Here is a 21,936-nt window from a genome sequence, read left to right as displayed (position 1 = left end):
ACTCTTTGTTGTTGTTGTTTTAAAGCCAGGGTTTCTCTGTGTAACCCTAGTTGTTTGTTCTAGAACTTGCTCTGTAGACCAGGCTGGCGGCCTTAAACTCAGAGATCCACCTGCCTCTGCCTCCCAGGTGCTAGAATTAAAGGCATTTGCTAGCACCACCCAGCTTCATTTTCTCTTCTAAGTAGAATTTTAGAATTTATAAATCAAAAATTATGTGAAAAAAGTCAAATCTTGGAAGTTGGGTTTTTGGGGGTGGGTTTCTCTTTTGACTGTTGTAAATTTCAAAGAAATTTCAGGTGGAAAAATTGAGTTAGAAAATTTTTAGTTTTACCATCTGTCCTGGTCTCCAGATGCCAAGAAATTGTTGCTTTTATTTTTTTCAGTGTGGCAGAAACTCAGACAGTGATCTCCTCCATAAAAGCATCCAAGAACTCTTCAGGTAATTGTTCTTGTTTAAAAGTAGCTGCAGGGAAAGGGTTCTTAGTGTTTAGAAGTCTAGTAAGTTTAAACCTATTTACAAGTGTTCACAGAGCAGGAGTTGAAGTGAGAGGTTACAGCGCCAAGTCTGTAGGTCCTGAACTTTGCAAGCTCACGCGCACATCTGTCTTAACTGGTTCCCTTTTCTGACCTCATTGGTTTTAAAGTTGTCCTTGTTTTTTGGTGGAGTCTTCCCAATGAAGAACTTTGAAAATTGTGACGTTCTGCTTGGGGAGCTAGGACTTAGGAGAATCTTTCGGTGATTTCATTCAAATCCTCTAGATGGTTGTGATGACTTTGACTTAGTATCTTTTCAGTCTGTAGCAGACATGTGTCTGAAACCTGTTTCTGATTTCTAGAAATATCTTCAGAGCCAGGAGATGATGATGAGCCAACAGAAGGGAGCTTTGAAGGACACCAAGCTGCAGTGAATGCAATTCAGATATTTGGAAACTTGCTGTACACCTGCTCGGCAGACGCAAGTGTCCGAGTCTATAATTTGGTGGTAAGAATGATGTTTGGAGAACCTCTGGTTGCAGCCTTTAGAACTCACTTGTGTTGTTCCTAGCATCAATGGAGGGAACAAGCGTACTGGCTTCCCAGGGGGTGTAGGCTGTCGTAGAGGCAGTGGATCATGCAGTCCACGGGGACAGCTCTGGCTTCTCTAGTCACATTTCCTAAAATGTAGTTCTGAGAGGTGCCTACCTCTCAGGTATCTTCCTCTCTCCATTAGAAAAAAACTCTCCTGTGCAAGCAGTTATGTAATCTAGGGGCGTGAGAAGTATTGGAAGTGACCCCAGGAAGAAAGCAGTATGAGTATGTGCTCTACAAAAGCAGAGCTGGGTGTGGTAGCATATGCCTGTAATCCCATCACTTGGAAAATAGAGACAGGAGGATCGGGAGTTTAAAGCTACCCTCTGGTACAAAGGCTTGAAGTGTTTTAAGCTACATGAGTCTGTGTCTCAAAACACCTAAATCTAGAAAATCAGGTCTAGAGTTCAAGTTGTGAGGTGTGTGTATGGATGTATGGATGTATATTCTAAATAGATCTTGTTATATATGCAGACGTAGCATTTAAGATAGATTTTTCCTAAGCTACTAGGACTAGTGATAGCACCTGATATTTTTTTAAATATTTATTTTATTATGTATACAATATTCTGTCCGTGTGTATGCCTGCAGGCCAGAAGAAGGCACCAGACCCCATTACAGATGGTTGTGAGCCACCATGTGGTTGCTGGGAATTGAACTCAGGACCTTTGGAAGAGCAGACAATACTCTTAACCTCTGAGCCATCTCTCCAGCACCAGCACCTGATATTTTTAAATTGTTGTGCAATCTCATAATCTGGTAATCAAATGCATAACTCTCTGGACAATTAGCAGCAGTTTGGACTTGCTAGGTTCCTTGGTCCATATATTAGAAAACTTGACCTAGGCATTAAGTGAAATTCTCTCCTGCTTCATTGTGAATCACCTAGGTATTTTTGGGTGTGGCTTAGTAAGTATATGGTTGTAGGTATCTCACTGTATGTGACTTTGTTGGGCATCCAGTGGACAACAGATGTTCACTGAGCACACTTTGTATACTGAGCAGCATAATTGTGGTGAATATAGGAATGAACTGAAAGTTTTTGCTTGTTTTTATTAACAAAGGACATTGTCTAAGTCTTCTATATTGGTTACTCTATCACTTTGATAAAACACCATGACCAAGGCATCTTCTAGAAGAAAGGGTTTGTTTGGGCTTCCAGTTCCAGAGGGCTTTATTCCTAGTGGCAGGAACAGGGTGGCAGCCAGCACAGTGGCAGAATGAGGAAATTCCTATCTTAAACCTCAGGCATGGAGCAGAGAGAGTGAACTGGAAATGCCTGCCCCCTTTGACATAGCTTGTCCAAGCAAGGCTGTACCGCCTAAACCTCCCCCAGACAGCACCACCAGATACCTAAGACTGGTGAACATTTCTGGCGCAAACCACCATACCTTCTAAAATCCTGTACGTAAGAATCTGACCTGTGCTTGATTTTCAGAGTCGGAAGTGTATTGGTGTCTTCGAGGGCCACATTTCCAAAGTGAACTGCCTGCTTGTCACTCACACCTCTGGGAAGAATTCTGTCCTGTACACTGGTTCCAGTGACCACACCATTCGCTGCTATGATGTCAAGGTAGGCGGCTCTAGAGAAGTCAGAGTGGTAATATTGAACCTTTAGCTATATTTTCTGTTATTCTTCTTCTTTGACTTTCTCAGTTTGTTTCTGAGTGTATTTTAGCATGCTGATACTATCTTAGGTAGATAGAAGATTCAGCATGAACCACATTTTCTGTTTGTTCATCAGTATCTATTAATTTAATTAACAGTATAGTTCCCTTGGTCTTTCTCATAAATATTCTCTTATTTCATGTGTCAGAATTAATCTTAGTTGCAATATTTTAATTATACTTATTTACTCTGTATGTGTGTGGAGGCCAGAGAATGACTCACTGAGTTTTTCCTCTCCACCTTCTGGTCCAAGGGATCAAACATAGGTTTGATCAAGCTTGGCTGCAGGACCCTTCATCTGCTCAGCCGTCTCACTGGTCCCTGTTAATTTAATTTCTTTAAAAGTTAAATTTTATCGAGTCTAGAGAAACAAGTCAGTAAAGTGCTTGCCTTGAAGAAGACCTAAATTCTTTCCCCAGAACTCACTTTAAAAAGCTGAGCTTAGGGCTAGAGAGGTGGCTCAGAGGTTAAGAGCACTGGCTGCTCTTCCCGGGGTCCTGAGTTCCCAGCACCCACATGGTGGCTCACAACCATCTGTACTGAGATCTGGTGCCCTCTTCATGGCCAAAGTTCAGATCCATGGGGTCCATATGATGGAAGGAAGGAACTGGCTCTGTACGTTGTCCTCTGGCTTCCACACTGGGACGCATGTATCAGAACAAACACTGAGAAACAGGCATGAGCCATTACACCTAGTAGAGGATATGCTGGGGATTGAACCCAGGACTCCCTGCCTGCTAGACAAATACTCTACCAACTGAGCCACATCACCAGCCTGCCAAATGCAGCTTTATAATTTATTTATCTTTATTTGTTTCAGAAGCTTAACACTCAAGTCAGCCCTTTTAAGAATTTATACATTTTTAGTTAGAAATACCAGTATGGTTAAACTGTTTTTTGATAGTACTCTTACACCCTGGGATCTCGACCTTATATTTTAAAGAAGAAAAATACTTAAGATAATCTACCATGCTTTTCAGCCTCATTTTAAAGCATTTTGAGGAACAACTGTTCACACATTTACCACTATCCTCTGTTAGTAAGGGATTATTTAGGGTGTGGGGGGTTTTGTTTTGTTTTTTCAGACCCGAGAATGTATAGAACAGTTAAAGCTGGAAGACCGGGTTCTCTGCCTTCATAATAGATGGAAAATCCTCTATGCTGGACTGGCAAATGGCACTGTGGTCACTTTCAACATAAAGGTCAGTGTTTGGGGGAGTGAGCTGAATTTCCCTGCTGTGGGAAATAGTGGGAGGCCATCTCTTTCTTCTGGTTTGAAGAAAGAACTAGCCTTTATTTAAAAACAGTTGTCTTCTAGTGCAAGTGAAATCTGTCCTCCTTTCTATCTGCTCAGACAAATGCCAGGACCAAAATGTAGCCCTACTAAATTAAACCAAGCCTGAATATTTGGGCCAAATAATGAGTCATGGATTAAATCAGTCTATCTCGTGACAGCATGGAAAATGAATCTGGGCCCCTGACTTCTGACGCAAATGAGGATTGGAGGCTGACTTGGGGTTCTGTGAGGGAAAGTCAGTCAGAGGTCTCCTCTAACCGCTGTACAGCGTCATTCTTTTCCAGCCCAAGGATGGATTCATTTGGTGAGCAAACTTCACCATCTTCCTGTCCTGGGCCCCAGAGTAGCCTAGTTTCTGTTGCTGTGATGAAAAAACCCAGCCAAAAAGCAACTCAAAGAGGAAAGGTTTATTTAGCTGATAGTTCCAGGTTAGATGGAGTGGAAATCAAGGCAAGAACTTGAAGCTACTAGCCAAGAACAGAAGGAAGTGAATACATGCAAACTTTTATTCAGCTCCCTTGCTTCACTTTCCTAGTCAGGCACCAGACCCGAGAACGGTACCACCCGTACTGGTACTTAGACTTAGACAGGCCAACCTGATGACCTTCATTGAGACTCTTCTTCCCAGCTGAGCCTAGGTTGTCTCTAGTTGATAAATAATTTCCCGATGGCCTGGTAGTAGTGAGCTTACACATCAAAAGCCTTGCTCCCATTTCTACTTTGGAAAGTAAGTGCACCCTGACAACTTGGAGAAGCCTTACTAGTAGAGTCGGGAAGACCTTGTCGGAGGCTTTGTGGGCAGCTGGCATGGAAGGATAGGCTAGGGTGAAGAAGAGGAAATGGGTGCGATGTGTACCAGAGCAGGGCTTGTGAGTACGGCTGCTTGTGGCACCGCGTCCCTGTCAGTCTTAGTGGTCCTGGTGCAGCGCTGGCTGGGACCGTATAAGGAATGTGATGGAGCATGGCTTTGCTTTTTAGAAACCTTTAAAATGAAATGTGAAGACTCTAGTGTGTTTATAACCAAGTGATTTGGTTCATGATGTAATACATACAATTTTTTTTAACTGAAGACATGAGTGTTACTCTCCTGATTAGATTGAATTAAGCACTAGGAATAAGGACATAAGAGTAAATTAAAATTTTATTTATAAAGGACAGAAGCTTGATAGTTATAAAATGTTTTTTCTCTTTTGTACAGTTATTTAATGTCAGAGATCAATTACAAAGGGAGCATTTGGTGATATCAGATGGAAAAGGGTTTTACATGGTGGGAAGTTGAGAGAGGGAGCAGGTTTGAAAGGGTTGGGTGTGAATAGGTTGAACTCTTTGTTTCTTTGGTTGCCTATGCCCCTATAGTGCGGAGCATAGTACTGCACACCAAACTGTTTCTTACTCAGCCCTGAACTCCAGGCTTTCCTTAGCAGGTCAAGATTGTTTAGCTGCCAGCTGCTGCTTTCTGCTTAGTTTCTGGGAGTTTTACTTCATGTATGTACCTTCTGTACCTTTTAAAAATTTTGGGGGGGAAATGAGCAGCTTTATGAATAAGACTGGCAAGCAGGATAGGAGAAGGGAAACATGAATGAAGTGTGAGGTGAAACACGTATTTTTTTATAGAGTTTATGGTGTAAAGATGCCATTCTGATAGAAAGGCTGCTATTTTCTGTTAAATGACTTTACGAGAGATAGCATCTCCAGAGAGAGGGAGAGGCGGTTTGAGGTATCAGAAGATGAAAGTAAGACTAACATGGAGAATTTGAGGGTTTTTTAAAGTTTGTTTTGTTTGTTTTAGATGTATTTATCTTACTTAATGTGTAAGAGTATTTTGCTGCATATGTCTGTGTACCACATGCCCACAGGAATCAGGTCCATCCCTGAGAGTTTGAACTTTTTATTAAATTGGAGCGATGGTTCAGTGGTTAAGAGGACCAGAGTTCAGTTCCCAGCGCTCACATCTGCTGCTTGCGATACCAGTAACTCAGATCCAGGAGGGCTGGTGCCTCTTATGGCCTCCATTGGGACTGAACACACATGGCAGAGCGCCCCTCCCTCCCAGTCAAACAAACATACACATAAGTGGAATAAATCTAAAATGGTCTAAGAAAATGAGTACCTCTCAGGAGAGATTTTTTTGAAACATCATGAGCTATGTATCATATCTTTTGGGGGACAAATGAGAAGATAGGCATAGTGGCTCTTGCCTATAATCTCAGCACTGGGAAGGCTGAAACAGGAGATTTTTGTGAGTTTGAGTGTAGTCTGGGCTGGCTACATAGTAAGTTCAAGGCTTGGCTGGGCTGCTTAGCAAGACCCTTTTTCAAAAACGGAAAAATAACTGAGAGAGTCTACAGAAACTATTGGCAAAAACTCCACTGGAATTGACGTGTTATCAGGGTCAGGACAGTTCAGGCTGAGCTATAAAATAATTTGTTTTTTTTTTTTTTTTTTTTTATATAAAATAATTTGTAATGGATGATTTTGCCCTACTATATTAGGGAAATGAGGTTCCAAGATAGTTGGAACTGGCACGCCAGGGATGGGCAGTAGATGTGAGTTTGTAGCAGTTTTGGTTAGTTGTTTTTGAGGTTTTCTTGCTAAGTTGGTTTTATAGAATGTTGGTTTGTTTTTTAGAACAACAAGCAACAGGAGATCTTCGAATGCCATGGCCCTCGGGCAGTGAGCTGTCTTGCTACAGCTCAGGAAGGTGCCCGCAAACTGCTGGTCGTAGGATCTTATGACTGTACCATTAGTGTCCGTGATGCACGGAACGGGCTCCTGCTCAGAACCCTGGAGGGCCACAGCAAGACCGTTCTTTGCATGAAGGTGAGTAAATAGGTTTGGACATTTCCACTGCCGTGTGGTGTGTTGTGAGAGTCTTGTAAAGAGCACAGTCAAGGAGATTGCGGTCTTCTGTGCGTGGGTCACAGAATGAACAACCATTTTTAATAATGCTAGCTATCAAGAAACAATGTATTTTACTGTAGTGTGGGCACAGTCTAATGACCTTCTAGGGCAGTTCATAGTCAGTCCGCAGAGGTCATGAACCTAGTAATGTTCTGGCAGGTTCATCACGGTGCCTGGTGGTAAGACATGCATTTCCAGTTAGAAAACTTGTCTGGGAAACATTATTTTATACACAGTTTGTATTCATCTCAAAATGAATGGATGGAAAGTCTCATTTGCCACTGTGTGTTAATGTCACCTTGCACAAAAACTAACTCGCTGGTTTTCTTTAAGGTGGTGAATGACCTTGTGTTCAGCGGCTCCAGTGACCAGTCAGTCCATGCTCACAACATCCATGTAAGCTGGGGGTGAGGTGGAAGGAAGTTTGGAAGGCTTCCTCAGCACTCTTAATTTTTAAATCTCCCATTATCTAGTGAAAAGGAATAATAATAACCCCATATGTGTGCGTGTGCTCTTGGGTAATTTCAAGCCACCTGGAAATTCTAACCTCATCAAAAAAAATTAATCAGAGAAAGACTTGAAGTTTCATTTGAATGCCTCTTTTAAGCTTGAGGACCATGGCTCTCAGAGAGTGTTTAAAGTAGAACAGATGCAGATAACCGGTTTGAGACTGCTCTTAGTTCTCAGATGCAGCGCAGAAGCTCGGTTCCTGGTCCGCAGGTGGAGTCCAGTCCACCCTGACCTTTACTGGACCAGTGAAATGATGAAAGTGAGAGGACAGCTTGGCTCTCATTTCTTAGCTCAGATTTATATATTTGTATATTGCGTGTGCGTATATAAAAAAGATCTTGGGTATAAATATAAAATTTGTTTTGTGTACACATAGCCTGAAGATAATTTTGTTTTTTAGTGTGTCTGAGTTTTGACTGTAAATGGGGTGAGGTATAGAGTTTTTCACTTGTGATTGATGTCTATGCTATAAACTTGCGGATTTCGGAGAATTTATGACTTTTGGATTGGGGATACTCTCACTCCAGAAATAGAAGGGCTGGTAAATGGCTTAGCAGGTAAAGGAACTTACCCCCAAATCCCATAAACTAAGTTTCATCCCCTGAACCCACATGGCAGAAGAGAACTGACTCTCCTAGTTGTGTGTACGAAATACACAAAGTCAACAAACGTTAGTCACAGGACATGTGTAATGTTGTCTGTGGGCGACAGCGCTGTAGCAGCAGAGTGGCTGTGCTTGTCTACAGCGCCTCGGAATAGTTCCCTTAGAGCCTTGCAGTCATACAGTGTTGCTGGAACCCTAAAAGCCAGACTAGGAACTGTCCCTCTTTTCTGATGCAGACTGGTGAGCTTGTGCGCATCTATAAAGGTCACAATCACGCAGTGACCGTGGTGAATATCCTGGGGAAGGTGATGGTAACTGCCTGCCTGGACAAGTTTGTCCGAGTCTACGAATTACAGGTAGGATTGGGCCCGTGTGTTTGGCATGACTGCTTTGAGGAAATGGTCTGGAGTAAGGATAGGCACCTTCAAATCTACACTCTCAAAAGCCTTCCAAAATGATTAGGAAGCAGCCAGGCCAAACCTACACCCAGAAACCACTCTGAGATACTTGCTCAGGCTCCTAGTTGTCAAAATGGTTTTTTTCCATCTTCCTTTCTCTTTTGGGGGGATAGGGTGGATAAGTGGACAAGGATTGAGACAGGGCTGTGTAGCCCATTGGCCCCAAACTTCCAATGTAGCTGAGGATGTCTCTGAATTCCTGACCTTGCTGCCGTGAAGGTCAGGAAGCTTAGTGTTACCATTAACAAAACTTAGATGCTTTCTGAAGAGCATCCGCAGCCTCTTAAACCCTGTCCAGTTCTCCTCGTAGTGACTTCAGGTTTGAGACTTTGATTGTAAAGACATTGGTGTCAAGTCCTTCACTGACTTAATTCTCTAACTTTTTTTCTTCCACCTAAGTCCCATGATCGACTGCAAGTTTATGGAGGACACAAAGACATGATTATGTGTATGACCATCCATAAAAGTGTGGTGGGTATTGCTTATTTTATCAGATGTTTGCCTCTGAATGTGTTTACTTCAGCCCCCATATGCTGATAATAATGTGTCTACCTTTACTACTTCCAAAGTGACATCTTACCAACTTGATTGTGATGTGCCCCGTGTCGTGTCATAATAGTGGGAAGCAACCCAGCAACATTATTGATCATTCTGTGTCTATGAATAGCTAAAATAAGTCCAATCTATATTACCACTGTTAATGGAATATGTGATTAGATGCTTTAAAAAGAATGAGTGCTGCTTTTGCAGACATGCTCTGAACAGGACACTGGGAACTAAGAAGATTTGGCCAATGTGGCATTGTTAGAGCCAACGTACCCAATCCTACTTAACTAACTTCCTTTCTTTCTTATTTGTTTAGACAGGGTTTTACTGTGTAGTCTTGGCAGGCGAGGCCTGGAACTCACTGTGTAGACCAGACTGGCCTTGAACTCAGAGAGATGAGCATGCCTCAACCTCCCAAGTGCTGGGATTAAAGGCTCCCTGCTTAGTTTAGAGGGTTTTATTTTTAGTTGTGAGCTTGAACTGGGATGGATGTTTTCAAGATCTTGAGTAGTAAAACCCTTTTTTTTGCATTGAATACAGACTCCCAGTAGGCAGCACTGTCCCAGTACAGAGTAAGCAGGAACCTTGGAGCCCTGCCATCCTTGCTGTGAGCCACAGCTCAAGGGTGACCTCTCAGGAGCACAGTTTCAAGGGGGCTCTGATCAAAGGTCGGGAAATTACTGTTCCACTTTGGTGTCTGAACCCAGGTTTTATGTGAGATTTCTGTTTGTTTATACTTCCGTGAAGGGTGTTTTTATATTTGTTTCTTCGTGTATATTTAGTTTGATATCCTGAACCTCTTTCTCCAGATTTACACTGGTTGTTATGATGGAAGCATCCAGGCTGTGCGACTGAATCTGATGCAGAATTACCGCTGTTGGGTAAGCCGTACTGCAGAGTTGCTCAGTCCTGAGCTGGTTTATAGATCTTCCTGATCTTCGTTGTAGCATTTGAGTCTCGTGATCTGCTTTATGCCTTTCACTGTATGGCAGAGGAGCTTCATTTTGGATGAATACACAAAATGCTCTTTTATTTTATTGAAAAATCTCAAGTTTGTTATGAGATATGTAAACAGTGTCATCTCACTTTTCTTCAAGGTTTTGGTTTGGGGAATTTCTGTGAATGGGTTTTGTTTTGCCTTGTTTGTACTAAGGGTTAAACCTCACCTGTGATAGGCAAGTCCTTTACCACTAAGTCTTTACTTTTATAGCCTCTCCCCCTGCCCTCCCCTTCTCTGGTGTTAACAAGTTATTTATTATAGTCGGTTGTTATTACTCTATGGGCTCTTCTTTATTCTTTGTTCTTTGCTCTTTGGGGGGCCCATAACCCAGCTTCCAAATAAATCACACACTGAGTTTTATTCCTACTTAGGAATGCCCAGCCTTACTTAGCTTGGCTTGTTTCTAGCCAGCTTTTCTTAAATTATCCCATCTACCTTTTGCCTCTGGGCTTTTACCTTTCTCTATTTCTTTTTTTTTTTTTGATCTTTATTTATTATGTATACACTGTATACATAATATGTATGCCTGAAGGCCAGAAGAGGGCACCAGATCTCATTACAGATGGTTGTGAGCCACCATGTGGTTGCTGGGAATTGAACTCAGGATCTCTGGAAGAGCAGCCAGTGCTCTTAACCTCTGAGCCACCTCTCCAGCCCCACTTTTATCTATTTCTCTATATCTTTTCTTTCTTTCTTATTCCATGCTTCATGACTGGCCCCTTCTTTTCTTCTTCCTGAATCCTTTTCTCCCAGATTTCTCTTCTATTTATTCTGTCTTCCTGCCTTGCTGTTCAGCTCTTTATTAAACCAATCAGATGTTTTTTTTTTTTTTTTTTTTTTTGGTTTTTCGAGACAGGGTTTCTCTGTGGCTTTGGAGCCTGTCCTGGAACTAGCTCTGTAGACCAGGCTGGTCTCGAACTCACAGAGATCCGCCTGCCTCTGCCTCCCGAGTGCTGGGATTAAAGGCGTGCGCCACCACCGCCCGGCCCAATCAGATGTTTTAGACAGGCAAAGTAACACAGCTTCACAGAGTTAAAAGAATGCAACACATCTTTGCATCATTAAAACAAATGTTCCACAGCATAAACAAATGTAACACATTTCAAATAATACTTCACAACAATTTATGGCAAGTATAGAAGCTAATAATTAGCCCACGAAATTAAGCACCATCCTTGTAGGCCTTGTTTTCAGTTGTTTCTGGTTCTGGGAGTGACCAGTGAGAAGTTAATGGCACTAGGTTTCTTTTCCCCCAGACCCTGAATTCCTTATCAGAATTAATGGAATGTTGGACATTTTATCAAATTTGATTCTTGGCCTGTCTGTCGCCTTATTACTTTTTAGCTCTGGCATATGTCACTGTCTTTGTTAGTCTTCTCAGGTAAGGAAATCATAGATCTATAACACAAAGGTAGTTGAAATCATCTGAGATTTTTATTGCTGTTTAGTAATGAACATGGTAGGTGGGCTCTCAAGGTCCGCCCCTTCTGAGGCTCTAAGGGCAGTGGCTCATTGCTAGAAGAGATACTTTTCTTTGGTGTAGCCACATGATTCTATAAATAACCACTGGTCATACTTCTGTAAGCAACCTTAATGAAGCTCATTGGGTCAGTTTTGAGGAGGAGAAAGGAGAGAGGCTGGTTGAAAAATCAGCAGGGTGAAGAGAGGTTGATCCACATACATTGTACACGTGTGTGAGAATGGTATAGTAAAGCCCACTGTGCGTAATTAATACATGCTCACTAAAACATCCTACAGTTCATTACAAGAGCCGGGCGGTGGTGGCGCACACCTTTAATCCCAGCACTCAGGAGGCAGAGGCAGGCGGATCTCTGTGAGTTTGAGGCCAGCCTTGTCTACAAGAGCTAGTTCCAGGACAGGAATCAAAAGCTATGGAGAAACCCTGTCTCGAAAATCAAAAACAAAACCCAAAAAAAAAATTCATTACAAGGCTGAAGGCTTAGAAGCAAGAAGAGTCCTTGTACGTGAGATTGAGCCATGTTTACCTTTTGTTTTGAGTGGGTAAGTAAAAGACTGTGATTCGGGTGATGGAAGCTGTGAGTTTTAAAAGCCAGGCTTCCACAGCAGGTAGCTGTTTGCTCTGGGACAGGTCTCGTGTGGACAGAGCTGGTCTTGAACTCCTGATCCTCCTGCTTCTACCTCCCAAGTGCTGGAATGGCAAGTGTGTGACACGAATCACAGCTTCTAGCATTTTGTAATTTAGCCTCATGGTTCTGAGAGTTGTTAAATCTATGCTTTTCAATGTTATGGGAAAGCTGCTTGTCTTTGCGGGGAAAAATGGATTGCAAGTCCACAAAGTGAGTTCCAGGACAGCCAGAGCTGCTAAACAGAGAAACTGTCTCAAATAAACAAACAAAAAAGGATCACAGAATAAATGTAGCAAATTTTATGACACAAGATAGAGGACATGCTCTAGCTGGGAATTGTGGGACATCGGTTAATCTCCACACAGGCAGCCAGATGCTGAGCCTTCAAGGCCAGTCTGGTCTGCCTAGCTAGTTTAGGCCAACCAGAGTATGCAGCAAGAGGGGACGAAGGTGTTTGTGTGTGGACACGTGTATGTGTGTTTCCTGTGCTCATGTCCCTCCCATCCTTTCTTACAGTGGCATGGCTGTACTCTGATATTTGGTGTTGTGGATCACTTAAAACAACACTTGCTCACTGACCACACCAATCCGAACTTTCAGACGCTGAAGTGTCGCTGGAAGAACTGTGATGCTTTTTTCACAGCTAGGAAAGGATCCAAGCAGGTATTTCTGCGGGATTGGACCAACCTGGGCTCAGCAGATATTTTAGACAAGTGTGGTGTCAACCTTCCTAATGCTGCGACCCTTTAATGCAGTTCTTCATGTTGTGCTGACCCCAATCATAAAAGTTATTTCATCGCTATTCATAACTAATTTTGCTGTTAAAAATCATAATATAAATATCTGATAAACAGGATATCTGATATATGACCCCTGTGAAAGGATTGTTCGACCCCAAAGGGGTTGTGACCCACAGATTGAGATCATTGACTTAGAGCAAAGACCAGTAAACCCTGTTTGTCTTTTAAGGTGTTCAGGATTGCAAGAAATAGGGAGTGGCTAGGAATTTTCCTTTTTATTGCTCAGGAATTTGAGAGTTAATTAAACAGGATTTTCAAAAAATAATTGGTCTGTTTTTAATAAAGATGTTAGGCAGAGTCTTTAGGCTTGTGCTCTTGTGCTAAGGGGAGATGTATAGTTTCCTGTGGTTATCAGCATTAACTTTCTGCTGCTCGGCTGCCTGCTTGTTTCTCATGGCTCTTTCTTTTTTCCTGTTAGGATGTTGCAGGACATATTGAACGACATGCTGAAGATGACAGCAAAATGGATTCATGAAGTTTTTTGCCTCCCATGTTGGGAAGTCATTTGTAAACTGTTTTCACATTGGCCCTCCCACAGGCCGCTCTGTCCTCCAGTGAAGCTGGGAAGGAGAAAGTAGCTCACAGCCAGACCTACCACTAGCAAAGTCTGGGCAGTCTGTGGGAAGATAGGTTATATACAATTCAAGTCTGTGCTGGAGCGTTTAAGGGTGATGTTTAAGCAGATTTTAAGAAACCAGGTTCTTCTGGGGGAGATGACAGTGATTTATGCTAGTAGATTATAGTTGTTTATTAAAGAATCAGACTTTAATTGTTACCCAGTTTGACCCTAATCATACACATATTTTATTGATTCCAATTTTTCATTTCTGCTTTATGTTCGTATGAAGGCTTATGATAGGTTGTTCAGGATCAGTTTTAACTCCTTCTTTTGAGATAACTGGGTATTTAAAATTGAAGCAATCATTTTCTTTTTTATAATTATGTGCAGTGTTTCACTAGTGAGTGCTCTGTAGATGGACAGAGCTGGCTGTAGGAACAAAACATGGAGAGTCCCGAGAAACAGCCTTTCTAGTGTTTTAACCACTCCAGGGTGCTCAGTGTGGCGCCCCTTCACTGCTGCAGTCACTGCCGCTCGAACTGAAGTCTGCCTTCATTCCCTTTCCAGCATCTGGCTCTCAGAGTCCACAGAGCCTGGACGCCTTGTGGGTTGCTCTGTGGCCGGCCCCTATCTCTGACTACCTTGCTGTGCCTAAAGCAATGGCACAGGGGGCTCATGGGTGCTTTCACCCCTCCTGCAGCTCCCTAGATAGGGGAGCTGGGGAAAGCATCTAGATTCAGAGATGTGACTTCTGGAGCAGTGTCTGCCTCACATCTGTGCCACTCAAGACACTGGAGCAGTGAAGGAAAGGCAACCATTGGGAGCACCCATGTCACGTGCCTTAGCAGGATCGCTTTGGGCTTGGATTGTCTCGAGACTTGTGTGTAAAACTAAACAAGCGTTACTTTCTAATCTTTTGTTTCTGGATTCTCAAAACTCGGGTTCTTCAGAGGGAGAGGACCCTCATACCACACTTCCTAGCTTCAGGATGCAATGCTTTCTGGTACTAGGATTGCAGATTCTGGTTTTGTACCTGGCCTGATCAAACCTCCCCATAGCATAGGCTCTAGGGCAGGGCAACTCCACCAGGGATTGATGGATGGGCTGCAAGCCAGTCTGAATCCTCTGAAATTGCATGGAAGACTAAGTATGTCTTTTTTCCCCCCTTGGAATGGTTCCAGTAGTTCTTAGTGGATCCAGAAAATGTTAAGAATGAATCTAGCGGCTGATGATAACTCATGAGTGACTATTGTTTGGGAAAACTTTTGTTGACCACATGGCTGCTGCTGAGATCTTACTGACAAAGCATAATTATGCCATTTCTGTGTAAGATTAAAAACCCTCCCCACCTCTCACCTCCACTCCCTGTAAGGGTGACCAGAGGACATACACTTCTGTGAGTCTGGGAAGTGATTACTTAGGAAAGCTCATGTGGGTTTATTGCTAAACCTGCATCATTCTCTGGACTACAGCATCTCCCGGGTTTCCACATAGGCAGGCAGCGTGCTAAGGAAGCACAGGTTCCTGTTCACCCAGGGGAGTGCAGGAAGGGATGAGGGTGGTGGAGCTGGTGCGCAGCAGGGAAGAATGGCAGGTGTTGACCAGCTGTGGGGAACGCTTGAGGGCTTAAGGGCATGCTGTTGGGCAGGATCAGTAGGAACTGTGGTCAGAGTTTCCCTTGGTGGCATTGTGTGCATGTGTTTGTCTGCTCGCTCGTGTGCGTGTGTGCGCTCACACGCATGCACCTGCACTGCCGTGTCCTCATTTCACAAGGGTCTCTTTGAAGCAGTGGATTGAGAACTGTTCTCCGGGTTGAGCAGCTGCCTGCAGGAGACAGAAGTGTGACTCCTGCGTAAGTTGTTCACTAAATCTATCATTCACATCAGCCCCCGGTTCCCTAAAGGGGGTAGCTCGGGTCTGCTGATTTGATGAAGGAAGTGACTAATAGCCTGCCAAACCCAAGACATTTCTTAGGAGTACTTGCAGGTCATTTTTAATGTTTTTAATCTTTTATGCCTAGTCCAGCAGCTCAAAGCAAAGAAAATCTTAAAAAATCCTTTTGTGTTTACAGTGACGGTTCTAATAAAATACCAAACACTTTGATTTTTTTTTTAAAGTTTTCACTTAGGTTCAAAACACATTGACATATTTTGCTCAACTGTAAACAATGCAAATTTAAAAAGGGCAAGACATGTCATTCTGACATTACTTAAGTTTGAGAAGTTGTTATTCAGCATTACACTTGTTACTTTTGTGAGGCAAATGTTTTACTCAGGAGAGTTAGTAGTTGAGGATTTGAATTCATGAATTACACAGAACCAAGCCAATACTTTTTGTGATTGAAGTGACTCTTGCCAACCAAGGTTTGGTTTTGTTCTCTTTTGTTTCTGGTAGATTTATCTATGGGACAATTTCAGTGCGTGGGCATGTGGCCGAGTTGTTGGGTGTAGGTGCACACTCACAAGAGTGACGGTATTATCTCATGGAAGATAATTCATTGGGAAGGAAATTGAGGTATATCGTGAAGTAGAGTTTGAACAACACTGGTCTTGTGGTTTGGTTAAATAGCTGCGATTTGCTTATACTTACATAGCAAATTTGTTCCTGTTGCTTCAAGGAGAATTCTAGGATTAACTATTAAGGCTGTACTTGCTGTACTAGTACTGGTTTCGTCCCTGTCCTGTCATTGAGAGCCTTGGTTTTGAGGGAGGTGGCCCAGTCGGTAAGAAAGGAAGAAGCTGTGGTGGGGGTGGGGTCCCACACTTCCATATGCAGATGTGTGTAAGATTAACCTACCGCTCACCACACAGCAACCTTCTCTTCACCTCCAGCCCAAGGACAAGGCCCAGAAGTAGCCCAGTGCTGGCAGAGGGTAGAAAGGAAAGGCCGTGGGGAGAGTAATACCCAGAACTGCCCAGCAACTTGGTTTCTTATTGTATTCCAACATTAAATATGGATTAGAAAAAATGTCCGGTGACGTTTGACTGCAAAGATATTTCTAAACAGCCTTCTTACGTTTTGGTATAAAAGCTGTGAACTTCATAACTTTGTAAGTGAGATATAAAGCAAATACAAGAAGAAAATAAAGTACTTTTACTAAGTGTTCATTTTGTTACTTTGTGTTTTCATAATTAAGAGCCTTTTTCACTTTGGCATAGAGAACAGACAGTGAGCAGGAAACATGGTGCTCACGTCAGACAGGCCTGTGAGCAGAGGAGCTGGGCTGCAAACAATCACCTCTCCTGCACCAACCTGTGCTAACTGGCCCGTCCTGCTGCCCATTTATTTGACTTAAAATTTATTTACTTTGCCAGGCAGTGGTGGCGCACGCCTTTAATCCCAGCACTTGGGAGGCAGAGGCAGGCAGATCTCGGTAAATTCGAGGCCAGCCTGGTCTACAAAGCGAGTTCCAGGACAGCCAGGACTGTTATATAGAGAAACCTTGTCTGTAAATAAATAAGTAGTTTATTTCATGATTTCATACATATGCACTTTGATCATCCCCGTTCACCTTCTGCTGTCCACGTGTGCTCGGCATCAGCAATCCTGGAAAATATTTGAGTGGTCCTTGTGCTCGGGAACTAGCAGTCGTGGGGCTGGAAGGGTGGCTCGGGGGTTAAAAGGTTAAAAGCACTGACTGCTCTTCCAGAGAACCTGGCTGTGGTTCCCAGCACCCACGTGACTCTCACAGCCATCTCTAACTCCAGTTTTAGGGAATCCGATGCCCTCTTCTGCCTTCCACAGGCACGAGGCATATAAGAGTTGCTTAGACATAAAAGCAGGCAAAACACTGGTACACATAAAACAGATTAAAAGAAAAGGTAGTAGACATGATTTCGGTAAGACTCAAACCTTTGATTTTATATGTATTTTCCATTATATTTCCTGAAACTAGAGCTTGCTTTTCCCCACTAATACACTGTACCTTTCCAGTACCTAACAGAATCAGGTATATCCATAGGCTAAACAGGGTTTTACTGTTTTGTTTTTCAAGACAGGGTTTCTCTGTGTAGCTTTGGAGCCTGTCCTGAAACTTGCTCTGTAGACCAGGCTGGCTCCAAACTCCGCCTGCCTCTGCGTCCCAAGTGCTGGGATTAAAGGTGTGCGCCACCACCGCCCGGCCTATACAGGGTTTTCTTTGTGTTGTATACATGTGTGCAGGTGTGAGGGTCAGATCGGCTTTGGGTGCTTTCCTCCATCTCCCTGTCTGCAGATGTGAGGTTCAGATCGGCTTTGGGTGCTTTCCTTCATCTCCCTGTGTGCAGGTGTGAGGTTCAGATCGGCTTTGGGTGCTTTCCTCTATCTCCCTGTGTGCAGGTGTGAGGTTCAGATCGGCTTTGGGTGCTTTCCTCCATCTCCCTGTCTGCAGATGTGAGAGTCAGATCGGCTTTGGGTGCTTTCCTCTATCTCCCTGTGTGCAGGTGTAGGGGTCAGATTGGCTTTGGGTGCTTTTCTCCATCTCCCTGTGTGCAGGTGTAGGGGTCAGATCGGCTTTGGGTGCTTTCCTCTATCTCCCTGTGTGCAGGTGTAGGGGTCAGATCAGCTATGGGTGCTTTCCTCCATCTCCCTGTGTGCAGGTGTGCGCATGCCTGTGGAGGTCAGGTTGATACTGTCTTCAGTCTCCACCTTTCTCATGAAAGCCCAGATGTCTCTCCCTTTAACCCAGAACTTGCCAGCTCAGCTAGACTAGCCAATCAGGCCAAGGATCCCCTTTCTTTGTCTCCCTTTGGTATGAGAGTACAGGTGGGTGATCACTCCTCCAGTAGGCTTTTTTGGTTTTTCAAGACACAGTCCTGGCTGTCCTGGAACTTACTTTGTAGACCAGGCTGGCCTCTAACCCACTGAGATCCTCCTGCCTCTACCTCCCAAGTGCTGGGATTAGAGGCGTGGACCACACTGCCTGACCTCCACCTTATTTTTGAGACAGGCTCTCACCAAATACTGTCCCTTTGACTCGACTGGCTGGACAGCAGGTCTGTAGAATTCCTGTCTTTGCTCTCCAGTACTGGAGTTACAGGTGTGTGCTGCCACACTTGACTTTAGGGATCTGTACTGGGGTCCTCCATGCTTGTGTAGCCCTGTGTCTACTGAATCATCTCCCTAGCCTCAAACTAGGCCTTTCTGGAGGTGATAAATAAAAGTATATCTGGAAGACAGTCATGCTGTGGCTAAGAAGTGATAAGAAAACTGGAACCAGCCATACATGTGCCTTTATTTAGATAGCTTTTTTCAGAATCCAGCCAAATTGTCAGATACCCCAAAGTATCAGCCCTGCTTACCCCAGAGTAAACCCATCCTAAAACTGGCAGAACTGGGTGTAGACTTGGTGACTGGGCTCCTGTGTGAGTGAGTACCTCTAGCAGGTACTGTAGACAGCCCAGTGCAAGCTAAGTGGGCAGTTCAGAATCAGCAGTAAGGCTGCACCTAGGTCGGGCAGACACTAGCCTTCGGGTGACAGAGTTCTCCTGAGCATCAGGCTGGACACCAAGATTTGGGGCATAGTGGAGAAGGAACAAGACTAGAAGCCCCCTAGGCTTCTACCGGATTCTTTGTGGTCAATGGCTCTAGCTGGGTTGGGTTGGAGTCCTGATTGGATCTTGCATGAGGTCTGTCTGGTTCAGGCATACATGGTAAGCTGCAGCCACTGAAAGAGGAAACCCCACATCAGTACAGAAACAAGCAGAGAACCGTCAGCCCCAGGATCTCTCACATCGGGAAGCAGACAAGGGCAGGGTCTTAAAAGGAGCATCCTGCTCCCTTTCCTGGGTCTTTTCTAAGAGAGTGTTTTCTGGAAGTGCAACTTGGGGGACAAAGGCCTCATGGTACACACGCCCCAGGAACCACTAGGCCCCCTTTCAAGTCCCTGTCTGGGAGTGAGGGACACAGGGTCCAGTCCGTCTCGTTCACTCTGCCTTGGTTGTGTGGTGCGGAGGGTGTGCTGTTTGTTACGCTTACCTCGAGAACATTCAGTTTGATGATGCCATCTCCATCCTTGTCGAATGCATTGAAAGCTCCTGTGTGAAAGAACGCATAGGCCAAAAGCCAGTCACTATCTCTGCCACGATGGTTTGCGCTTTCCTATGAGGGTTTTGGCTTTGTTTCTGTTTGCTTTTTTTTAAAGAGTTTATTATTGTGTGTGCTTCTGGGCACATCACAGAACACATGTAGAGGTTGGAGGGCAGCTCTGAAATTGGTTCTTGCCTTCCACCTCATGGGTTTCAGCCATTGAACTCTGGTCACCAGACACATGCAGCTGAGTCATCTTGCCAGCCCTTGTATTATTGAACCAAGGTCTATCCATGGCGCCTAGGCTGGCCTTAAACGCATAATCCTCCTACCTCTGCTACCTGCGGGATCACGAGTGAGCATTACCTGAATGCTCAGATTTGTGGTTGAAGAAGCCCCTGTGCCCTGCTGACCTTCAGCACAGATCCACGCAGTACATAACCAGCATCGTGGTCATGGTGTCTCTTCACAGCAGTAGAAGCCCTAACTAGGACACTTACTGAACATCCCCTCCAGCCTGACGAAGCAGCAGATGAAACTGTCAAAGTCGATGTTCATGTGTTTGTCTGCATAGCGCATGGTGATGATGTCATAGAGTTGGCTGTTGAGGTGGAAGCCTAGGAAGGGCAGGGAAAGGAAAGGGAGTGAAGTTCGCAGGCTTGCAGTCTCTCTTTCCTGCTTCTTGGCCACACTGGCCTGGGAAAGGAGACACTCCCCCTTCTCTCTGTACCAAGACCCTAGTAGTCGCCCATCCCATCCTGCTTTCACAGGTCTCGGGTCTGCATCTTAAGCCCTCTGCCCCCAGCACCTGCATCGTTGACCGCGTTTCGCATCTCATAGCTATTGATGGTGCCGGAATGGTCTGTGTCATAGTGTTTGAAGATTTTCTGAGAATAGAAAATTCGAAGATAGCGGTTACACACAACCCCAAGTTAACCCTGCCCACTCCCACATTAGACTCCCGTCCTACCTGCCAGGCCTTGATCTTTTTCCAGAGGTGATGGAACTCCTGCAGATTCAGCCTCCCAGAGCCATCTGTCTGGAGGATGGATGTCAGGGCCACATAGAAAGATCCCCTGAACTGGGAGTGGAATCTAGGGTACTATGCAGGAAGGCAGAGCAACCAGCATCCTCTCTACCTTGCTCCTGATCCCAGGTTCTATCCTTCCCCTCCATCCTTAACAAATCAGAGTTCCTGCCATCTCTACTGCCCACTGAGCCTGTCCCCTAAGAATAGTCCTTGTTTGGGCAGCATCCCAAACAGGATTTCAGGCCTGTGGTAAGACAGAAGATGACAACAAGCCAGAACCCAGTATCCTTCCCTAACTATTCCTGCCAGACCAGGATGGCCTGAGTCAGGATCCCCTTAAGCCTTTCCCTAGGTATGGACACCCCTAATTGTTCCCCTGACTCTATGGACAGATGGAAGAGGATTGGGGATGGTGGCCGGAAGGATACATCCATGAGAGCTATCATGCTTCGGCAAGACTCCAGGGTGAACCCTTGTGTCTTCAGGTCCTTGTCTGGGGGGATGGAGAAGGGTGAGGAGCTGCTTTCAGACAGCTGTGGCCCCTGCCCATCCCCCGCATCTGGCGCGAGTCCCTCACGTTTGTTCACCACTGTGTTAAGGACATTCTTGAGTTCATCTGCACAGATCTCCATGTCCTGCAGGAGAGGAGAACTGTGAAGGACAGAGCAACCAGTGGACCAGTCCCAGCTGCCCATGCTTGTAAGGTCCCTGTTCTTCTGCCGTGGGAAGCTGGGGCTTTTCTGAGCAAGGCAGGCCAGTTTCTGCACCCTCGGCTGTAGCAAGCAGCTCACAATCCAGTAGCTGTGTTAGTCCCAAACACAAAGGCACAGGTTTCTGTGAATGTGACCCACATCCTCTGCTAAACAGTGGGTCTCTTGAGTTGGGAGCCTGGGGCTAGGAGGAAAACACGTACATCGCCTGCGATCTGCCTGAAGATGTTCCGGAACTGTTGCTGCTCCTCAGTCTCCTGGTCTGTGTGGCCAGGCCGTGCCTGTGAGGACACAGAAGACCAGTTCATAGGAACCTGGGTCTCAGTCCCAAACAGCCCCACAAAGCAGAAGTAGCTGGCGCCGGCTTATGTTCTCAGTCGACCCGCAGCGCCTTCCTCGTTTCAGCAGCTCTGGCCCTCTGCTTCTCTAGCCCTGCCCGGCACCTCTAGCCAAAGGATGCCTTTGCCATGCCAACGTGCAGATAGCATCCTCCATCCTCTCCCTACCCTCTCCACTGTTTGGAGCCCGGCTCTTCCAGTCAGGTCCTCTAGCTGCCTCCTCAGTCCAGCCCACTATGTGGGTACTTCTGAGTAGAGTACTTGGCCCCCGGAGTTCTGTAGGACTGCATGGCTGCTGCCTCCCCACCCCCCCACCCCCCACCACCACGCTTT

General features: G+C 44.8%; 2 protein-coding genes across 8 annotated transcripts in view; one reads left to right on the top strand and one right to left on the bottom strand.

Moving 5' to 3' along the window:
- Znf106 (zinc finger protein 106) overlaps positions 1–16,624 on the top strand; it is a 54,481-nt gene extending 37,857 nt beyond the window's left edge. For all 7 annotated transcript variants that reach the window (XM_075961865.1, XM_075961863.1, XM_075961864.1 and 4 more), the window contains 11 exons: positions 384–439; positions 837–982; positions 2,507–2,641; positions 3,822–3,938; positions 6,662–6,853; positions 7,268–7,330; positions 8,285–8,404; positions 8,906–8,977; positions 9,862–9,933; positions 12,677–12,823; positions 13,379–16,624. In XM_075961865.1, the coding sequence (XP_075817980.1) occupies positions 384–439; positions 837–982; positions 2,507–2,641; positions 3,822–3,938; positions 6,662–6,853; positions 7,268–7,330; positions 8,285–8,404; positions 8,906–8,977; positions 9,862–9,933; positions 12,677–12,823; positions 13,379–13,435 (1,177 nt within the window). In that variant the 3' untranslated portion in view covers positions 13,436–16,624. The remainder of the gene's footprint in view (positions 1–383; positions 440–836; positions 983–2,506; positions 2,642–3,821; positions 3,939–6,661; positions 6,854–7,267; positions 7,331–8,284; positions 8,405–8,905; positions 8,978–9,861; positions 9,934–12,676; positions 12,824–13,378) is intronic.
- A 2,083-nt stretch (positions 16,625–18,707) lies between these two features.
- Positions 18,708–21,936, bottom strand: part of Capn3 (calpain 3) — a 43,489-nt gene continuing 40,260 nt past the window's right edge. Inside the window, exons 17-24 of the mRNA XM_075961897.1 lie at positions 21,469–21,546; positions 21,133–21,190; positions 20,984–21,048; positions 20,496–20,564; positions 20,334–20,412; positions 20,026–20,142; positions 19,475–19,533; positions 18,708–19,163 (exon numbers count right to left, since the gene is read on the bottom strand). Of these exons, the coding sequence (XP_075818012.1) occupies positions 19,137–19,163; positions 19,475–19,533; positions 20,026–20,142; positions 20,334–20,412; positions 20,496–20,564; positions 20,984–21,048; positions 21,133–21,190; positions 21,469–21,546 (552 nt within the window). The 3' untranslated portion in view covers positions 18,708–19,136. The remainder of the gene's footprint in view (positions 19,164–19,474; positions 19,534–20,025; positions 20,143–20,333; positions 20,413–20,495; positions 20,565–20,983; positions 21,049–21,132; positions 21,191–21,468; positions 21,547–21,936) is intronic.

The sequence above is a fragment of the Microtus pennsylvanicus genome, chromosome 2, assembly GCF_037038515.1.
Source record: "Microtus pennsylvanicus isolate mMicPen1 chromosome 2, mMicPen1.hap1, whole genome shotgun sequence".
Taxonomy (NCBI): domain Eukaryota; kingdom Metazoa; phylum Chordata; class Mammalia; order Rodentia; family Cricetidae; genus Microtus; species Microtus pennsylvanicus.
The sequence above is the reverse complement of the archived record's forward strand: the minus strand, read 5'-3'. Positions and strand labels throughout refer to the sequence as shown.